We start from the raw sequence: 21,692 nt of genomic DNA, 5'->3' as shown, positions 1-21,692 counted from the left end.
CCTGCTCTGTGGACCAGACAGACCCAAACTTGTCTCCCTTGTGGTTGGAAACCAGGCTTTCCTTTCATTGGAATTTGACCTTTCTGGCCCCCAAAGGGCCAGGGAACACTGCTTTAAATTTTATCATCCCAGGTTTAGCCTAGCAGGAAGAAAATAACACTTACCTTATGGAAAGATACACAATATGAGCTTTTTAAATACAAAAGCAAGGGTTTAATTTGTACATGATTGTCATTATTCTGGAAAATTCATTTAATTTCCAACAAAAGCAGAGCAGACAAGCCTGGGAAGACGCCCGTACCTGATTCTGTCACAAAGGAGACTGAGGTGCTGATGGGTCCGTAGCCGTGCGGGTTTTTGGCTTGAACTTTAAAATAATACCTGAAATCAGGAGAGAGCAGCTTTTGAAAGAGCGATTTATTTGATTTCTGTGGAAGGGCACAGATTCCCAAACAACTGAATATCCACTCACAGCAGCCTTTTAGTCTTGGTTTGTATAAACACATACACCACAAGCTGCTTCACGTTAATTCTGAATATTCTCATTTTTAATAACTTTTCTAAATTATAAGAAGGTACTTCAAATAGTTCATGGAAAGAGGAATGAAAAGATACATGCACTCTGGCGCCCCTTCCCCAAATTGAGCCCACCTGTTGTTATCTCATTCTGTGCCTTTCCACAAGCTTTCTACGCAGACTCTAGTTCACGCCCCAAATGCCTGCAATGGCCAGCACTGGGCTGGGCTGAAGCTGGGAGCTGGGAACAGAATCTCCCATGTTGGTATCAGGAACCCAGCTACTGAGCCATCACCACTGCCTCCAGTGTTTGCACTAGCAAGAAGCTGGAATCAGGAGCCTGAGCTGGGCTTGACCAGGCACTCGGAGGGGGCACACGGACATCCTAACTGGTGGTTTAACCACTAGATTGAAGTCCACCCTTCTTTCTTTCTTTTATTTTTAATTTTTTGTTTGAGAGGCATAGAGAGAGAAAGACAGAAACAGTGAGATTCAGATCTTTCTTTGAACTTTTGGAAGACCCCGGGCATGCATGGATTTCAAAATTCTTTGCACCAAAATAAAACTTACCTTTTAATTCCATTTCTCACAAACTTTTTATTACTATACTATTTCGTTATTCTATTATTATTTCTCTATAATTAACATAGTAGAGACGCACAGCTAGTGGGAAGAGGAGGGGAGTACGAATGAAGTGAGAAGTTATTCAGACAGCACGCCCTCCTCATAGCTGTGTGCAGGACTGTGCAGGCTCCCAGGGGCCCTCGCCCTGGGATGCTTCCCGCTGACGCCGCTCTGGTCCCAGCTTGAGCTCCACAGCCTGATCACTGAGGCCAGGGGGAAACGCAGCAGGCTGATTCAATGGTGATGCAATGTGTGGTTGGCAGGCAGCAGGTACAGCAGGCCAGAGGTTGGCCTCGTCAGCGGAACTAACATGATGTTAGGATGTTGTGGCCACAGGAGGAGCCTGGTGTTGGCTCTGGGGCTGGGAATGGACAGCCCCTCAGGGTCTGTCTGAGTCATGAGCTCCCGCACCTGCAGGACAACGCGAGCGCAGGAAGGGGACGTGGAAAGGCCTGGAGCGACAGCCTTTGCTCAGGGCTGCACTCCGTCTTGGAACAGAGAACGTGCCAGACACACACTGAGTCAGCTGGCTCATGTGGAGGGAGCCTCTTACCGTGCTCTCTTACATGAGCTAACAGACAAAAAGTGGTGGTTAGGAAAATGCTGGAGACCAACACCACGACTGAGAGCCCTGTAGCGATTCTCAGTGAGACAGCAGGTAGCACACGTGCTGCCCTAGTCTTAGCTACTCACAGTGAGAAAGGAGTGGAAGCATCCCAGGGGTAGCGGCTCTGGGCCACTGTGGAGAGCTCAGTTTTGTGGCCAGAAAGAATGTCACACAAATATCACAAAACCCGCAGTGGGCACTAAACTGGCCATTCGGATGCTGCTTACGACGCACATGTCCCACACTGGGCTGCCTGGGTTGCATTCCCAGCTCCGGACCCTGATCCAGCCTCCTGCTAATGCCCACACCTAGAGACAGTGGTGAGGGCTCAAGCAATTGGGTTCCTGCCACCCACATGAGAGGCCTGGACTGAGTTCCTGGCTCCTGGCTTTGTTATGGGCATTTGGAGAGTGAACCAGCAGATGGAACTCACTCTGTGCGTGCGTGTGTGTGTGTGAGTGTGCGTGTGTGTGTGAGTGTGCGTGTGTGTGTGTCTGTGTCTTGTTTCTCAAAATCAAAAAAATTAATATTACAACATTCTTTATATGATTAAGTCAGGCCCAGAGATTATGTAGTAGTTAAAATGCACTAAGTGTAACAGGATAAATTATCTATGGAGAGTGAAGGGTTATACGATTTGTTGCATCAACTGCCTGGCGCCAAGTGGTCGAGCCATTGAGATGGCCAAGGCAGTGCCTGGCCTCACAGGCACAGAGGTATTTTACTTGGGTTTGATTAAACAGAAAAACCAAAAAAATGTTTTGCAAAATTAGTCTTCTTAAGTCATTCACATCTCATTTAAGAGTATTCTTTTTCAAATTTAATTTAAAAAAAAAAGATAGGCACAATTAAAAACACATGAGTTCCCCAACCTCAATTCACTCCGCAGTGGGCGTTTTCCCAGTTGTGCATACTTTTATTCAGTGGTTGTAGAATTATTTAAGGAAAAACTCTGCAGGCGGCTCAAGCAGTGGGTTTGGCATACATCAGCGACCCTGGTCAGATTTTCCTTAACGAACGACACTTCTGTTCAGAGACTAACGGGGCATTTCTGTTAAATAGCTCCTTAACCCATTACTGGACTCTCTCTGCAGAGGGAGGCTCTGTGTGCCAACGAGGCGGTGCTAAGAGGGTGAGTGCCTGGCTGAGACCCACCACTCAGACACTTGGTTTTGCAGCAAGTTTGTTTTTCCCACTGCAATCTACCTTCCCACGGACACGATTCTCATGGGCTAGTGCCCAAGGCCAAGGAGGGGTTCTCCGAGTTCATGGGGAACTGCATTAAAAGACACACACATGTTGGTGAAAAGATTTTGAAATCCATGCATACCAGCATCCTTCCAAGAGCTCATGAAAAATACACATTATGGAAAAAACTATGCACAGAGTTCAAAATGTTTTGCATTCAAATGAACACATCTTCTAATTCCACTTTTCCATGAACTTTCTGTGGCTTCCTTGTTTTCCATTTGTTTCACCTAATATGTTTCACCTAATATGTGAAAGTAAATCTGAGGGTGCTGGACAGAAAAACAGCTGGAGTTACGAGAAAAGTAAAATTCCCATTTTCAAAACCACAGGAAACTTTTCTGTGGACTAAAATATGTGCTTTATATCTGAGTAGCCGCTGCCTCATCCAAGTCACAAAATCAGGCCAGACCTGGTCTCTTACATAAGCTTCTGGCGCTTTCTTTTGGACATTTCAAAAGTGACAAATCTCTGTCCTTATGAGCTTAAAGTATGCAGACTCCAAAGCGGGATGGGGGCTCACTGTAGGGAATAAGGTCGATAATCTCACTTAAAGTGAAAAACAAGATCCAGTTATAAGGAGCCAAAGCTGCCTTTTGTGCCTGCCTCCTCCATGAGGACTCCCTGTGTCTCCTCCACTGGCTGGGGCTGGTCCCCCAAAGAAGCCCCAGGGAGTGGGGAGATGGGACCTCACGGAATGAGCCCCTCAATGCAGGAGACAAATAACTGTTCTCGTATCACACCTGTATTCTCCTAGCTGCGAACATAGCAGCTATTCTGAGAGTTTTGGGGAACTTGGTGTAGGAGCCACACAGGCTGTGTGCAGCCACTCCAGGCTGTCCCAGGGGACCCAAGCCCTACCCCCACGGCCACCACCACCTGCACTGTGGGTCCAGCTTCCTCTCCCGCAGCCCTCACTGAGCCGCCCCCTTTGATCCCTAGAACCAGTCTTTGGGCCATGCTCTCTGGCTGTAGCAAGCCTACCCCACTCCACTGCACTCACGTTTTCCCCAGGTGACCACCTGTGTGTGAGATCAGGCTTCGGTAGGGGGGCTGCCCTGACTGCCCCTCTACCCCTAAGCACAGTGTCCCCTCATGACACGAGCAGAGAAGTCACACTTGTGTTGCTGAAAGACAACCTGCGACCTCTAACAGACTGCAAGCTCCAGGAGGGTCATGCATACCCCCCAACCCCCGGTCCCCCAAATTACACCCCCGATGCACAGTGGGAGGGGTGCCCACCCAAACTGAATGCCAACCACATCACAGGACAAGCACCTGTTGAATAAGCTGCCGTCCTACATAACCACCTCCTGACATTATTCCAAAGTCTGCAACCATCAGGCCCAGCAAAAGCGTGACCAGGACTTCTGACTGGAGGCACATGGCAGGGAGCAGTCAGGAGACTGGGACGCCAAGTCTGTTGCAAGCAGCCATGTGGGAAAACATCTGGAAGGCGTCGTCCAGCTTTCCAATCCTGTGGCTGGGCTATAAACGTACTGTCACTCTGCACACAATAAAAAAATGATGCTGACCTCGCTTGCTCTAATTCTGTTTGCTCTGGTTAATTGTTTTTCATTACTAACAGGGAAAGATAAAATGCTTTCTCAGTGTCCTGCCTCACCACTTTGTCTTTTTATTTGCCAAATCCTGAAACTGGTAATAGTTTGTAAAAGCTCAGTTCAAATAAACCCGGATGGCGCATTCAAGTGTTCTGAGCAAACTCCCAGTGGGCTCCCGAGTCTCTGGGTGCCTGTGGCCGCCGTCCAGTTCTATTTCTGCAGAGTCCATGTAGGCAGAGTGCTCTGTTCCAACTCTGTCCATGATCCTCTGACAGCACAGAAGATGAGAGCCCTTAAGCCCACCCCCCAGGCCCATGAGCTCTTTGCTGAGCAAACAAAGGCCAAGGCAAGCCTGTGCTGGAGCCTGGGGGCCCATCGCTACCACGCAGGAATTCTGCAAGCCCACTGGAATTCTGAAATTGGCCAGGGTAGAAGGATTTATAAAACAGAAACTGGGAAATGCATGAACCAGGGTTTCCTCCCAGAGATCCAGCTTAGCCATGCATCTCTGCTTGACCAGCCCATGCCTGGTGCCTTGCCCGTGTCCCCCGGCCAGGGGAGCTTTCTGATGGTCATTAGCATCAGAACCAGACAGTGTAAACCAGGGACGCACAGTCGCTCCCTGTGCAGCCCCTGGGAGCCAGTTTTTCCCATTGCACACTGAGGGCTATGAACAAGCCTTCCAGAATGGTACACTGACCAGCCACTGTCCAGTTCACGAAAACAGGCTTGCAACTTCATCAGTGTGTAGAACGCCTCTCTCTTGACTGGTCTTCCGTGTCAGTCAAGTAAGCTGCTTAGCAACTGTTACTCCATCAATGTCACATAACAGGGTTGTGCTGCCTAATGCCACCACACTGCTGACGACAAGTGGATAAATTCCTTTTCAACACACAGAGCATCCCTTCATTCCTTAATGGTACAAGTAGTGTTTAAGAAAACATGGAGCAAAATATAAACGCTGTAACCTAACAATTACAACATAGTTAGTCGTGTTACCTAAGAATATATGACACTTGGTCAGCATTCATTGACATTCGATGAGAGCTAAAAAGAGAATTCAAATAAATTCTAAAGACATTTTTCTTCATTCTTTGCTTTTCAACTGAAGGATATCTGTGCCTATGCAGGCAGCGCTCTTGTCTCGGACTGACTGAGACCTCGTACCTCGTGTTTGGCTTCAGGTTCTCAATGGGCAAATGAGTCACAGAGGACGCCTGCGTGGACCACTTGTTCCTGATGAAGTCCTCATAGGATGCACTGTAGACCAAGTAACCTGGGATGGAAACAGAGAAGCCAGTGAGTGGCCAGCGCTGTGGCATAGTGGGTAAAGCTGCCACCTGCAATGCTGGCATCCAGTATGGGTGCTGACTCAAGTCCCGGCTGCTCCACTTCTGATTCAGCTCCCTGCTAATGGCCTGGGAAAAGCAGCAGAGGATGGCCCAAGTACTTGGGCGCCTGCACCTATGTGGGAGACCTGGCTGAAGTTCCTAGCTCCTGGCTTCAGGCTGGCCCAGCCCCTGCCACTGTGGCCATCTGGAGAGTGAAACAGAAGGTGGAAGATCTCTCTGTAACTCTTTCAAATAAATAAATAAATCTTAAAAAAAAAAATGAACGAACTCAGTGAGTACCAAGGGACCAAGTCATACACACGGAGCAGCCCCGTGAGAGGACGGGGCTGAGGCTGGGCCGTCCACCTGACTCTGGGTGGACTCCAAAGACAGCGAGTAGCAGGATGGCACACAGCCCTGGCACCTCTTTGATTGTGGTGGAATGAGAAGGCCATGCCAAGATGGCCACTGGCAACAGAAACTGCCTGGCAACAGGCTGTGATTGGATGCCTTTGGAAACTGCCTGGTAACAGGCTGTGATTGGTTAGGGCATAGACCGATCCTTGACTGGATTGGCTGCCTTGGCTATATAAGCTGCTGTATCAAATGAAATAAACGAGTCTGCGGGCTGCTTGCCTCAGGCCTGCTTTCACCTGACTCCCAGGAGTCTGTATGGTGATTCCACGCCTCTTGCCCCCACTGCACTCCTCCTCTCAGAACAAATCCACCTCAACGTTTGATGACAGAGATGGACACACAAGTAAGATGCTTGCTAATGACTTGCCAGCTCCCTCCTCCCTCCTCTGCTCCCTCTCTCTCCCTCAGCTTCCTCGTGTCTTCAGAACCAATCACGGTCACCTTGACTGCACAGAGAAAAAGGAAGCAGACAAGAACAGCGGCTTCCACGCAAGATGTACACCATTGTCCCTCTTTGAAAGGAGGGACACTGACAGCGAATGCTGTGCCTGTGCATGGGACTGAAAGACCCCCGGTTCACAGAGACCCTCGCCCATCCAGCGAAGGCTCCTGCCTGCCCTTGATGCCACCTTCTAATGTCAGCAGTCAGGCAGCTCATCTCTCTGATGTCCAGTCCTCTGTCTTATCTGCTGGGAACAGCCTTCCCCACCTTCCGACACCTGCCGAGCCCCAAGGCTGGTCCGGGAGGCAAAGTGAAGTTCAAAGTGACAGCGCAGGGCATCTCTTGCATCCCTTATACTCAGTCTCTTATGAGGACAAAAGGAAGAACATGTCTTTCAAGCACTTCCTACATGTCAGACATCACACTAAATAAACACTTTTGATTGTTTTACTTGGATTGATTTTCATGACCCTTGAATGTAGGTGTTGCTATGCCTATTTTGACATGTGAGAAAACAGCTTTAGAGACAGGTTAAATATCTAAGGTCTAACACCCATTGAGTGTTTATGGCAAGACTACTGTTTGTCAGATACTACACTGAGTGCTGGAGATGGAACTCAAGTAGTTGGATGTTCACATCTGGAATTCCACAGCCATGACCAGTGCTTCCAGGAGGTGTGTGGGGAGCTGATCTATTGTGGGAGACATGAAGAGCTTCCCAGGGGACACACAAATGGGGCTGATATCTGAAGGGTGAGAAGCAATTAAGGTGTGGGGAGGACACCAGGGAGAGGGACACCTGGGCCAAGATGCTAAAGAGGAAGGCAGTGTGGCTGGAACAGGGGATGGCATGAAATGAGGCCTAAGGAGTAGAAAGCAGAAAAACCATGCAGTGCCCAGGCTGGCTTGGAAACAGCACCAAGAGGCAGGGGAAAGGCAGAGTCCCAATTCCAGGGCTGACTCGGACACAGGGAGATGCACAGCCGGCAACTCTTCATCACCCTCTCTGTCATCCAACCTTACGAGTGGCTACCTCTGTCCATTGTCACTTGCAGGATTCTACATAGACTGCTGGGGAGACAGGAGACCAAGGTCCACAGAGATAGAGCAGCCCAAGGTCAGGCAAACCAAGTAGGTACCAGGTCTCAGGAATTCCAACTTCCATCCAGTTCTCTTTACTCCCCCACCAGGCTTCTCCTGCTGTCTACATTTCATTCTGTTGGAAGGAAACACCTGCATCCTCCATTCACCCCATCCATCCATCCATGTGCACAACCATCTACTTATCCACCCATCCACCCCATATACACCCTCCCATGTATATACCCACCTACCCACCCATCCATCCACTCATCCAACCATGTACACAACCATCTACTTATCCATCCATCCACCCCATATACACCCTCCCATGTATACACCCACCTACCCATCCATCCATCCATGTGCACAACCATCTACTTATCCACCCATCTACCCCATACACACCCTCCCATGTATACACCCACCTACCCATCCATCCATCCATCCACTCATCCATCTATCCATGTGCACAACCATCTACTTATCCACCCATCCACCCCATATATACCCTCCCATGTATACACCCACCTACCCACCCATCCATCCATCCATCCATGTACACAACTATCTACTCATCCATCCATCCATGTGCACAACCATCTACTTATCCACCCATCCACCCCATATACACCCTCCCATGTATACACCCACCTACCCACCCATCCATCCATCCATCCATGTATACAACTATCTACTCATCCATCCATCCATGTGCACAACCATCTACTTATCCACCCATCCACCCCATATACACCCTCCCATGTATACACCCACCTACCTACCCACCCATCCATCCATCCATCCATCCATCCCATCCATCCACTCATCCATCTATCCATGTGCACAACCATCTACTTATCCACCCATCCACCCCATATACACCCTCCCATGTATACACCCACCTACCCATCCATCCATTCATCCATCCATGTACACAACTATCTACTCATCCATCCATCCATGTGCACAACCATCTACTTATCCACCCATCCACCCCATATACACCCTCCCATGTATACACCCACCTACCCATCCATCCATCCATCCATCCATGTACACAACTATCTACTCATCCATCACTGAGTGCACCCACCCATGTATACATCCATCCACTCATCCATCCATCCATCCAACCCATTTATCTATCCATACATGCGTCCACTCATGAATCCAGTCATCCACCCATGTATATACCCATTCACTCACCCGTGTATACAACCACCCATTCATCCCCCCATGTACACATCTACCCACTCACCCATGTAGACATCTATCCATACAGCCGTTCCTCCATGTATGCATCCAGCTACTCGTCCATCCATCTCTGCTGTCTGTATTCCCCACCTACAGAACCATGGAACTCTGAGCATCATCCTGGAACACACCTGTTACCACATCTCCAGGGTTGGCTTTGTCCCAGTCCACAATGACAAACGAGTGACAGCCTTCCATGGCAACGACAGTGATGTTTCGGGGGACGTGCTGAGGGGGCAGGTCATTCTTCCTCAGGTCATGTGGGATGATTTCATCCAGGCTTTCCACTTGGAAGTGATCCAGGGCATCTGTCAGAGAGCACGGCGCTGATGGGTCTTTATTTAGGTATGTCACATAAGGAGCTGGAAGAGAGCAGAGACAACCAGTTACACTGCTGACAACTTTCTCTGGAGGCAGAGACACAGCACCTGCTGCGTGAAGGCGGATCTGCTGCTCAGTCCCTTCCAGTCAGACAGACGCCCCGGGGCCATCAGCCTGGTGTCAAGTCCCAGAGCTCATGCCTGGCTCCTCCCAGGGGCTCCCCACATCACTGCTTTCAATCTGGGGATGGCAAAGGAGTCCCCTGCCCTACCAGCATGGACAACTGTCCTCTGAGTGATCTGGACATATCTCCAGTCTGTAACCCAGAGTAATATAAGCCCACGGCACGTTGTTGCTATGCCCAAACACTTGGAAAAGCCTGAGACAGGCCCACCCTACAGGTAATGAGCATGCTCTCAACCCAGACCATCTCCTTGACTCTCTTGGGACCAGGACAAAATGCACACTGATCAGAATGGCCTCTAGCCTCAGCCCCAAGTGGGTTCACAAAGCCCCACAACCCTATGAGGTATCTGCGTAAGGCCAGCCCCGGGCAGCCAGGCAGGGTCACGTGAATTATCCAGAACTGAGTGAAGCCGTTATCACTGCTCAGCCTAACAGCCACTCTTACTGCTGGGCAGGCTGAAGCCTTTCCAGTGCTGCTCATCTTGGTGGAGACAAAGGACCTGGCAGGAGGCAGGATGGGGACGGAGGCTCTGATTCCGGCCACACCTGCTGGCACCGGGACTTCCCGCCCAGGACTCGTCCATCAGGGTGCGCTGCCTCCAGCTCTCTGCTGTTTTTTCTCACATCCCACTCTTTAAGAAGTTAGAAATGCCGAAGAGGTGAGGTTGGGGCTTTACCCAAGCAAGACTCTCAAAGGCCCCTATGTGACAACGCCCAGAAATTTCCAAAGAGCCCGTGGCATCTTTTAGAGCCGTGTTCTCACTCTCTGAATGCAATTTTAGCTCCTCCATTTTCCAATAATTCATATAAAATTAGGCCTTTAGGGCTTGTCCACACGTATCATTAGGGAGTTTTGTATGCTTTGTAGAGCGATGGACAGTTGAGAACAGTCAGACAACAGTAAGCCTTTCTTTCGGTCTCTGAAGGGCGCTGTGGAACATCTAAGAATAGCCCTGAATGCATTTCAACTCTGTCATGGGGCTGTGGAGGGAAGAGTCGGAGCACTGGGTACACTGCCAGGCGGCTGCACGGGCTGGGTTGGCACAAGCATCCGCTGCAGCAACGCCACCTCACATTGACATTCTGGTCCTTCAAAGCATGGCTGGTACAGACACTCGATCACTACATCTTTGGCTGGGCGAGCATTTGTTTTGGAAACAGAAACGTGTGCTATTAGTTTAAGCTGTTGCTGGTCTCCACTTGGTAGTATTTAAATCCAGCTGTCTCATTAGCAAAGTTCATTAGGGGCGTGGGAAAAGCAGACTTGCAGGGAGAACCAAGCACAGGTTAGTTACAAGGAATGTCCTAGGGGAAGTGTTTTCATTACTGAGGAAGAAGAATTAAAGGAATTCCCAGGTCCCAAGTCCTGAGGTTAATGAAAATCACAGGAAATAACTGAAGAAGAACAGCTTTGGCTCTGTAACACCCCCGAGTGCTGGTGGCACTCGCTGATGCCCTAGTTACCTTTCGTCTTAGAAACACGAGCAGTCCTGGCCCTGGAGGTTTGGGTGCTGCCTACCCTAAGGCCAACCTCCTCTCTGCTGGACGCCAGTCTCCTGGGTCCACCCCCCTGCTGAGCTCTGCAGAGAGCAAATCCACAGGCATCCAGACCGGGCCGACTGCCCGCGTGACCCGCCGTGGAGCCGCAGTCTGGGAAAACTCAGAACGCCCTGCCCTCGCCAGGCCCAGAGATTCGTCACCGTCGGCGCCAGAGCCTGCGTTTCTCTGACTGGGGGAGTCACACCAAGGGTATTTACCAACAAAGCGCTTCCTTCCAGCCAGATCGAACTCTTCTTCAGGAAACGAACGGATGGTGCCTTCCTCGGGGACGACCTGAGGTGTGGTAGCTGTGGTCGTGGGCTTCGTGGAGGCCGGTGGCCTCGAGGTTTCAAATACGTAATCTGCAAGAGTGTGAAGGCTCTGGAGTCAGGCGCTGCTGCGAAAGGGCACCGTTTGCAGCCAAAGGCGACCTCCTTAAGACGCAGGTGTAGACTACACACACATGGCCTGAAGCAAACACTATCCCAGTAAGTAACTGTCTCCACCAAAATGCCACGTCTCCCCACTTTAGTTCCCTCTGAAAAGCAGAGGGAGGAGAGGGGGAAGAGGGGGAGGGAGAGGAGGGAGAAGAGGGAGAGGAGGGAGAGGGGGGAGGGGAGGGAGAGGGGGAGGGGAGGGGGAGGAGGGAGAGGGGGGAGGGGAGGGAGAGGGGGAAGGGGAGAGAATAAGGTCCTCTGTGGGGACAGGGCGATGGAGTCGGTGCGCACCTTCATCGTACACCACATACGCCTCTTCCGTGGGGATGGCCGTGTCGGTCTCCAGGCCTGAGAAGTCATCTGGGGAGGGGGCGGGGGAGGGGCATCACTGTCTGCGTTCCCTCGGAGAGCCTGGCCGCAGGTCAGCAGGCACAGCCCACCCCCACCAGCAGGTGTGCACAGCCCACCCCCACCAGCCCACCCCCACCAGCGGGTGTGCACAGCCCACTCCCCACCAGCGAGGCAGGCACAGCCCACCCAGGGTGGGGGCAGCTGGTGCTCAGGCTGGTGGCAGAAATCCCTTCGTCAGGAAGCGTCTGTTCTCTGCCCCTCCAACTTGCCTCTGGAATATTCTAGAAGCCAGAGGTGCCTGACCTCTCCTACAGTCTAACTTGACAAAGTGAGCTCCTGGGGCCTCTCCACTCCACCGAAACTGCCACCCTCTGTCACCAGCTGCTTAGATTTCCTAACTTCATACGGAGTTCGGAAATAACACGAGAACAAGTTTCTCTTCCCAGACAGCCTGGGCACGTTTCGCTTCTGAGGTGTGGGAAGCTGACGTCGGCGTTTTCTAGCAGGAGGGATGAATGCTCGCCTATCATTTTGCTCCTGGAGGGATACCGATGCAGCTGTGCAAAGGAGACCATCTTGCCACGGCTGGTAACATCTTGGGGCAGAAGGTTTCCTCACTCGGAAAGCTCACAGGAAGTTCTCTCTTCCTTTGACCTGGACGGAGCCCACAGTAACTCTGAATCCAACTTGCCTTTGGAAGTGGGTGGCGCACCACGGGAAGAAGAGCTCCGGTTCTCTGGACGGCCTTGTGGTGCCGGCACTGGTAGGGGTATGCTGGTGGGGGCCACCTCACCTCAGCCCTGGAGGTGTGCGGGCCTACCCACCCGCCTCTCAGGTAAGGCACCAGGGCTGTGTATAACAGGCCCGGGCAGCTGCTCAGTGACAGAATTTGAACTCCAAGCCCTCTGGCCCCCAAGACTCTGTTCTTTCAATGCATAAAACTGCTTCTACTTTGTAAAGGTTGCACTAACCCATCCAACTGGTATAACCTTGGAACCTTAAGGTGTGCCACTAGCATCGCCATTGCCCTGAGTGATGAGGCGGGGATATATCAACTTCCTTCAGCAAAGAATTCGTGTGAAGTTTTCATTATTCGGAAATCATGGATCATTCCCCAGCGAGCCTGGGCTGATGGGCGTTGTGAATGTTATGGTGCAAATACAAACCCCCGCTGTGGAGGCCTGGAGGTGGTCTGTCCATCCCTGCTGCAGGGTATGGTGAGAAGCCACAGCCACCATTCAGAGGACCCCAGGGTGCCCCCGCGCCTGCCTGACCCAGGAGAGGACCACCCCAGGTGTGCTCTGACCAGGCCAGCACATGCTGACATGGGCCACGCTGGAAGTCATCCACCCTGTGGGGAGCAGAATGGTCATTTCATGAAGAACTATTGAGCACATTTTTCCTTAGGTCATTTCAATGTCACCGTGTCCACAGCCAACACGAGTTACTTCTGGGCTGGCCATAGCAGAGTTTTCTGGACCAGACCCGTGGTGTTGGGGTTACGTTGACATTATTTCCTGGCCTACCATTTTTTCCCTTATCAGTTTGATTTTTAGGAACATAGCCTACTTTTCCTCATTATTAACCCACTTTCGTTTATTTTCATTATTATTTTTAGTTAGGTCCAAATGGAATTAATTGAGCAATTTTTGTATTCCAGGGTGAACAAGAGTAGAGGAAACTATATGGATTCCTGGTGCTGAGCCCCAAGTCCCTAAGGTGCTGTCACACACAGAGCAGGCAGCAGGCCACAGGGACACTTTTGCCTGCAAACCAAGGCTCTGCTGGAGATGAGGAACGCTAAGTCCACTGCACCTGAATGACGTCATGCCTTTTCCCAAAACCAAATAAAAACTGGCAAAGCTTCCTATAGCAGCTCCATCATGACTCCAAGTAAAAGCAACTTTCCTATGTAGCGAAGTATTCGGACAACTTTTCACAAAAGTTGGCCACCCGAATTTGCCCCACCTGGATGTGATTTTGAAGCACCCGGAGCTACACAAAACTGGACATTGCCTACGTCAACCTGACTTCCGTTGAGTCCTTTCACATCAATACGGCTGCCGGCCATGGGTCCATCTTCAATCACTTATCGGAAGGGTCATGAAACAAGTAGTTCAGAACGTTCCCGAAGACTGAGGCCCTGGGCTCCAGGGACACTCAGAAATACAGGGAGAAAAAAACTGTTCTCAGCAGAGACTTAGAGAGAGGCAAGAGCAGCCTCTGGAACTCATGGATCTGCCCACGTTACATGGCTGGTCCGGTGGCTGTCAGTGGTTCCCTTTGCATATTCTGTCTGGAGAGTGAGCTGCAGGCGGGGCACACGGTTTTTCATAACACGCTCTCTGCAACGTGCAACAAGCTCATGGTGCAAATTCTCGAGGGTGTTCAGCTGGCTCAAAATATTTCCCAATACGCAGAGTATCATGAGATCCGCCACAGAAACAGAACCTGCAAAACAGAGGTCAGGAGCTCTAAGTGCCTGGCTGGGAGACAGAGGAAGCCTGCGTCCTCAGTGGGTTTAGATGCCAGAAATGCACAGTCCGGTGCCAAGAGTCAGCAGCGACGGAGTAGAAGATGTTGTCTTCTTATCTAATGGGGAAGCAAAACCCAAACACACGTGGGTGTGTATAAACAGAGACGAGGATAAATGCAATAATGGAAACAAGCACATCGTGTGCGTCTGTGCCTGTCTGCAGGGACGTGGGGCACCTGTAACAAAGAGGAGAGCCCACAGGAGGACTGCCCGAGTCACTGCCGTGACTGTGGCCCGAGGCTGCTCCTCGGACACTGTTTGAAGCAGCACTTTGAAGGAAAGGAGGAGCAGCAGGTGCTGTGTGCAGCTGATCGAGCCGCAACTTGGGATGCCTGCATCGTATGTTGGATTGCGGGTTCCAGTCCCGGCTACTTCACTTCCTGCTGATGCATCCTGGGATGCAGTAGAGAATGGCTCAAATGGTGGGGCCCCTGCCACCCACATGGGAGACCGGGATGGAGTTCCTGGCTCCTGGCTTCAGCCTTGCCTAGTCCAGCTGTTTGGGGCATTTGGGGAATGAATCAGCAAATGAAAGACCTGTATCTTCTCTTCTCTCTCTCTCTCCCCTCCCCTCCAAGTAGCCCAGCAGTTGTGGAAGTGCACTGTGGGCTGGCAATGAAAGGGAAGGTGCAAGAAACACAGAGGGAGAGGGAGAGGGAGGGGGAGGGGGAGGGAGGAGAGGCAGGGGAGAGGGAGAGGCAGGGAGGCGTGGCTCAGGAGGCCGCATGTGAGGGGAGGCCCAAGCCTGACATGGGCTGACACCGGGCCCCTGACTGTGAGCTCCTCTCTGCTCTTGGTGTCTCCAAGGCATTTGCAGATGGCCCTGTTGAACAAGAGGTCACTCCACGGTGTTCAACCCAAACCCAGCACATGCGCCATCTTTCATAGCTTTCTCGAGGAGTCTACATGTGATTTTCAAGTCTCGGGCCCTCATAAGGACACGGTTCCTGCCGAGCTGTGCCCCTCTGCCTCTTCACCGTTAGTGGCAGTAATGTCACACCCAGTAACAGATGAGGCAGGTTCCAAGTCCGGCACTCCCAAGGCACGCTCAGTGCCTGGTCCACAGCCACGTCAACAGTGGGTGTCATCACCTGGGTAGAGGCACATGGGACGGGTGGCAGAGGCCCAGTCAGGGATGATAATTTGAGAGTTGGGCCAATAGGGCAGCCTAGAGATGAGAAGGACAACAACTCTAAGAAATCGAAGGAGGAAGAACCCAAGGGAACTGCGGAGCCGGACCAAGAAGGCGAGTGGAAGAGCAAAAGGGGACAAAGGAGACTCCAAGCCATGCTCATCCTGCCTGGTCCCACTTAAGGGAGACAGCCGGCTTGTCCTCGACAAGTTGTTTTTATTTGACAGAGAGACAGTGCCCAGCTGCTGGCTGACTCCCCAGATGCTGAAGGGGCAGAGCCAGAAAACTCACCCCAGATCTCCCACATGGGTGACAGGGACTCGATACTGGAGCCGTCACCGACAGCCTCTTGCGACGCCCATTGGCAGGAAGCTGGAACCGGGAGGGAAGCCAGGAATCCAACCAAACACTCTGATATGGGCAGTGGGCACCCTGTATTTAACTGCTATGCCAGGTGCCCACTCCCCTGTACCTATGTTCAAAGTGCCGCCTAGAGGCAAACTATCATTTGGCTTGAACCAAGAAATCAGAAGAATGGACATGAGTGAAGTAAGAAGTAAGTGTGTATACACACACACACACACACCATGATTTTCAAAGAAAGAGAAAATGCCAAGGAAAATGCTAACTTTCACGCCAAATAAACGTCTGAAGTACCAACATCGTCGTGGAAACAAAGTGTTTATACGGAAGGCCTAAATGAAAGCAGGAAAAATAAAATGTAAAGTAATACCAGGAATTAAAACCAAATCCAAACTAGTTTACTACTTATTAAGTAGTGACAAGTTTTTGTCATATTTCAGTTTTGCAAAGTAAACTAGTGGTGCATGTATGAGAAAGAATTCAGTGAGGGAAACATATTATTTTCATAACTAGAAATTCAAGGTGGATCCCATCATACTCACCAGGGACCCAGACAGGGTAGGACCCTCTTTTCCCATGGTTTGCTTCCTCTGCAACTTTCCTCGTTCTTTGGTTTGATTTTTCCCGATGTGTCCAGTTTTCCTGTGTATGTGGAACTTTTCCATGAAAGGACTAACTTCAAACAGAACTGTCGTTTTGGATAGAGTATTCACGTTCTGATGAGGTTTCGCAGAGCGCACAGCGCTGTGTGAGCGTTCCCGGCCTGCACCGGGTCCTGAAAGGAAGCGTCTTCACGCTGCACTTGCCTGAACGCGCGGAAGTGTGACAGCAGTCACGCCAGCCCGCTTCAAAGATGCAGCTCTGTCTTCCTGGCCTGCTGCAAACCCAGGAGGACCGCTTCCCAAGGGCACAGCACAACAAGGATGAGCCCATGGCAGGCCCACCGCGACCTGCACAGAATCACTGTGGCTCCATTTGCAGGGAGAACGAACCTTTTCAGGCAGGTGTAGGGCAGGCGCACAGCCCAAATCCAGTGTCACAAAGCAGGGACAACGGTGCTAAGAGCTGTACTCAGCCAACGTCCACACTTCTGAGAGGCTGCTCCCAACATGAGCGTTTTCCAAAGAGAGGGCTGATGCAAAAGGCGTGCGGCATCCACACACGTGTGCCTGGCAAAACACTTTTCCTGGAGGTTCACCATGAGCCTATTCGATGGTCTAAACAGCCCAACAGGAAGTAATTTCTTGGACCTTGTTTAAATCACACAGTTAATCACTGAGCCTCTTGAAGTATTTGACAACTACTAATCTACTTAAACCCAGTAGAACCCAGTTTGGGAAACACTAGTCCAAAGTAACAATGTCACAAGTTCCAGCTACATTTTTGACTCGGGTGTTGATGAGGGTTGTCAGCGAAAACGCAGGATACCCAGTTAAAGCTGACTTTTAAATTAAAAAAAAATAGATAACTTTCAGATCAGTGTACCCCATGCAATGCTCTTTATCTGCTAAGTCTGCCAACCCCAGTGGGACCTGTACAGTGAAATAGACCTGCTGGGATGAAAGTTGCCGCCAGGGGCTGTCGTACTACATCAGCCCTCAGTCTCCCTCCCCTGTAGGCTTTGCCACACTACCCTGCCATGCAGCACGCTAGTTCCCCGGTTACCATGGAGAAAAGCCCGGTTACCTTCCTCGGGGTAGCATTCCGGGATCCCATTTGAGCCCATTATCAGGTTGCCATCATCATCGTGCTGTTCTAGGGTCCCGGGGGGACAGGTTGGGGGAGAGGTAGTAGGTTCAGGAGTGGTGGTAGTGGTGGTGGTGGTGGTGGTGGTTGTTGTTGTCCGCCTTGTGGGTCGGGTGGTGGTGGTCGGGCGCGTGGTGGTGGTCGTGCGACGGGTGGTGGTGGTCGTGCGGCGGGTGGTGGTGGTCGTGCGGCGGGTGGTGGTGGTCGTGGGCCGCAGGGTAGTGACAGGCAGAGGGGTGGTAGTCGTGGTGAGCCGCGGGGTTGTGGTGGGGGGAAGGGTGGTCGTTTTGACAACCTCCAAGCCCACCAGAGGCTTCCCTCCAAGACTCAAGATGGGCTTATCCTGGGCGCTGGCCAGCGGCTTGCCGTGTCGCCCCTGCCCAAACAGGGGAAGGCCATCAGGACTCACCACTGGGGTCCCGCTAAGATCTGAAATGAAAGCAACCAAAGCCTTGCAGACAGTGGAATGACCCAGAGGAAATACAAAGCCAGGAGCAAGTGTCTCCTCAAAGCTTAGAAAAGGCAAAGGGCGAATGAACAGCAGAGCCGCTAAGGGAGCGGCAGCTGCAGCTGTCCAAATACTCTCTAGGCTCATTATACTGCCCAGCGTTCTGCATCACCCTTACAAATACACCTGTAACTGTCAGCACTCCACATCACCCACACAAATACACCTGTAACTGTCAGCACTCCGCATCACCCTTACAAATACACCTGTAACTGTCAGCGCTCTGCATCACCCATAGAAATACACCTGTAACTGTCAGTGCTCTGCATCACACATACAAATACACCTGTAACTGTCAGTGCTCCACATAAAAATACACCTGTAACTAACTGTCTGCACTCTGTATCACCCAAATACACCTGTAACTGTCAGCACTCCATATCACCCACACAAATACACCTGTAACTGTCAGCGCTCTGCATCACCCATAGAAATACACCTGTAACTGTCAGCACTCCACATCACCCACACAAATACACTGTAATGTCAGCACTCCGCATCCCCCACACAAATACACCTGTAACTGTCAGTGATCCACATAAAAATACACCAGTAACTAACTGCACTCTGTATCACCCAAATACACCTGTAACTGTCAGCACTCAGCATCACCCACACAAATACACCTGTAACTGTCAGTGCTCCATATCACCCATACAAATACACCTGTAACTGTCAGCACTTCACATCACCCACACAAATACACCTGCAACTGTCAGTGCTCCATATCACCCATACAAATACACCTGTCTTGTATCAGGGTGCCCCTTATCCCAGGGGTAATCCTATCCTCTTCTCACTCCCCCTCCTCAGGTCAAGCCAAAGGGCAGCGGACTTCTCCCATAAAGGGCCAGAGAGTAAGGATGTGAAGCTTTCGGGGCCAGAGGGGCTCTAGTGGGACTACTCAACTCTGCCTTCTGGGGCAAAGCAGACACTAGACGCACAGCAAGTGAGGCAGGTGGTACACAGCTAGAGGAGGGTTTCCAGTCACAGAAAACTTTGTGTACCAACACTGAAAAGTACGTTTTGTGTAATTATTATATCACAAAATATTGTAATTCTTTGCAATTATTAAAAAATTACAGAAACCGTTCTGAGCTCCCAGTTTGTCCCCCCGCCCTGAACTGCCCAACTCCAAGAGCAGAGCAAGGTCCCACTCTGCAGAGCGTGGGGTCTGCAGGAGAGTGGAACTAGGGCTGGAGCAGGGAACACCTTCAGTGCTGCCCCTCCTGGGCTCTGCTTCCCACACAGATTAAAGTAACGGACCAAGGGCAACCATTGGACATCAGGGGAGGGGAAGACAGGGAATGTTGTACAGCTGGCTGAGCCCACATTGCTCCTTCAGAGCATCTCACTTACCCACAATGGTCCGACCATCTCCTCCTAGTTTAACCCGGAGAGGGTTTCCGTGGGAATCTTGGAGGTGCCTTCCTTCCGCATTCAACACTAACCCACGGTCAAGGTCCACCACCTAAACCCAAGACACGGGTTAAAGAATACAGTGGACATGTCACCCATTCACATTCATCCAGACATATGTGTCTGGACATACGCAGACACAGCATGGAGACATTAAAAGGTCATGCGTATATAGTGGACATGTCACCCATTCACATTCACCCAGACATATGTGTCTGGACATACGCAGACACGGCATGGAAACATTAAAAGGTCATGCGTATATGGTCCATGGACTTTCTGAAGTCCCTAGAGCCCATATGTGTGAAGCGTGCCCAAAAGGAAACCATAACAAGAGTTGACAACATTTTGCCAGTAGCATTCACAAGATTTAAAGAAAGTTAAATGCAAAACGAGTCACATTTTGTAGTATAGTTGCTTACCTATATAATGTGTACGTTAAGTGTCTCAAATAGGAGGTGTTCAGAGTCTTTTTACCAGGGAGTGCACTGTGGCTAAAGGCTAAGTGTCCACCAAGAGAGGAAACAAATCGCAGCGACGCCACAGTGTGGAACTATCTGCAGCCAGTAACAGGATGTGGGGGCGACAGGCACTGACCTCTGCCGACATCTCCAATTCAGGATTTCTCATTTTGTGAAAACCGAAAGACACTCACTTGCCTTTATAATCCTGAAACACTGGAGGAAGAGTGCTCGAAGGACAGTCCCCCACTGTTAACAGTGGGAACTTTGAGGAGTGGCTTGGGGTCGGAGGGGGACGTATTTTTCACAAATTTCCGAATAGTTTTAACTTCTTGCTATGAACACACATTAGCTACCAGTGTATTAAAGACACAAGATCTTTCCACGTAGCTATTAGTGTTAAAAATCAAAGCTGCTACAACAACACAATTTAATTTGTAATTGCTTAGTATAATATGTATACACAAATGTCATATTTTAAGGAACTATAAAATTGGAAAAGAGCTATTATCTCCGAGTGAGCAGGATCATGCTTGTCACTGGTGATTCTCACAGCATAGCCGGGGGCTGGTAGCCACAGCAGCACCTGGGAAGTTTGCACATATGCAAATCACCTGCCTGCCACCTGCCCCAGACCTGTACTCAACAGTGGTGGGCCACTGTGTCGGGCTCTGTTTGGGCAATTAAAACGCAATGCGCCGGCGCCGTGGCTCACTAGGCTAATCCTCCGCCTGCGGCGCCGGCACACTGTGTTGGGTTCTAATCCTCCACCTGCGGCGCCGGCACACCGGGTTCTAGTCCTGGTCGGGCCACCAGATTCTGCCCCGGTTGCCCCTCTTCCAGGCCAGCTCTCTGCTATGGCCTGGGAGTGCAGTGGAGGATGGCCCAAGTGCTTGGGCCCTACACCCGCATGGGAAACCAGAAGCACCTGGCTCCTGGCTTCGGATCAGCACAGTGCGCCGGCCGCAGCGGCCATTGGAGGGTGAACCAACGGCAAAGGAAGACCTTTCTGTCTGTCTCTCTCTCTCACTGTCCACTCTGCCTGTCAAAAAAAAAAAAAAAAAAAAAAAAGAAACAAAAACCCACAATGTATTCACATAACCCACCCCATACAGTCTCAATTCAAAATTTCTTTAATGACATTTTGTGTAATGTGTGTTCTTCCTCTTCCTCATTTCTGTCCCCTTGAGGAATAATAAAATGCGCCTTTAAATCGCCTCTGAAAATGTGAGGGAGTCCTTTCATGTGTTTTCTTGAATTTTTTCATTCTAAATGGCACATTTTGACTGGGAATTTACTGAGTAGTTTTTGATTCTTTCACAGCATATATATATTAGGAGAGACAGAGCGGTCCCATTGCTGGATCACTCCCCATGCATGCAACGACCAGAGCTGGAGCTGCAAACTCGGCCAACGTCTCCTAAGGGGGGCAGTCACCCAGTTACTTGAGCCATCACCAGGATTCTGCTTAGCCAGAAGCTGGAGTCAGGAACCAGAAACAGAAATCAAACCCAAGCGCCAATGTGGGATGCAGGAATCTCCATCATTAGGCTAAACGCCCACTCCACAAGAACTGTTTTAAAAACACTGAAATATTCTGTCCATTACC

The 21,692-nt window shown here is 50.7% G+C and overlaps 1 protein-coding gene across 1 annotated transcript in view; it reads right to left on the bottom strand.

The window, feature by feature from the left end:
- FNDC1 (fibronectin type III domain containing 1) overlaps positions 1 to 21,692 on the bottom strand; it is a 127,198-nt gene that overhangs the window by 7,712 nt on the left and 97,794 nt on the right. The window contains exons 13-19 of the mRNA XM_062187287.1: positions 19,563 to 19,674; positions 17,636 to 18,124; positions 11,859 to 11,927; positions 11,349 to 11,492; positions 9,216 to 9,446; positions 5,725 to 5,833; positions 302 to 381 (exon numbers count right to left, since the gene is read on the bottom strand). Coding sequence (XP_062043271.1) covers positions 302 to 381; positions 5,725 to 5,833; positions 9,216 to 9,446; positions 11,349 to 11,492; positions 11,859 to 11,927; positions 17,636 to 18,124; positions 19,563 to 19,674 — 1,234 coding nt within the window. The remainder of the gene's footprint in view (positions 1 to 301; positions 382 to 5,724; positions 5,834 to 9,215; positions 9,447 to 11,348; positions 11,493 to 11,858; positions 11,928 to 17,635; positions 18,125 to 19,562; positions 19,675 to 21,692) is intronic.

The sequence above is a fragment of the Lepus europaeus genome, chromosome 3 (assembly GCF_033115175.1).
Source record: "Lepus europaeus isolate LE1 chromosome 3, mLepTim1.pri, whole genome shotgun sequence".
NCBI lineage: Eukaryota > Metazoa > Chordata > Mammalia > Lagomorpha > Leporidae > Lepus > Lepus europaeus.
Note: the sequence above shows the minus strand (reverse complement) of the source record. Positions and strands in the feature narration are given on the sequence as shown.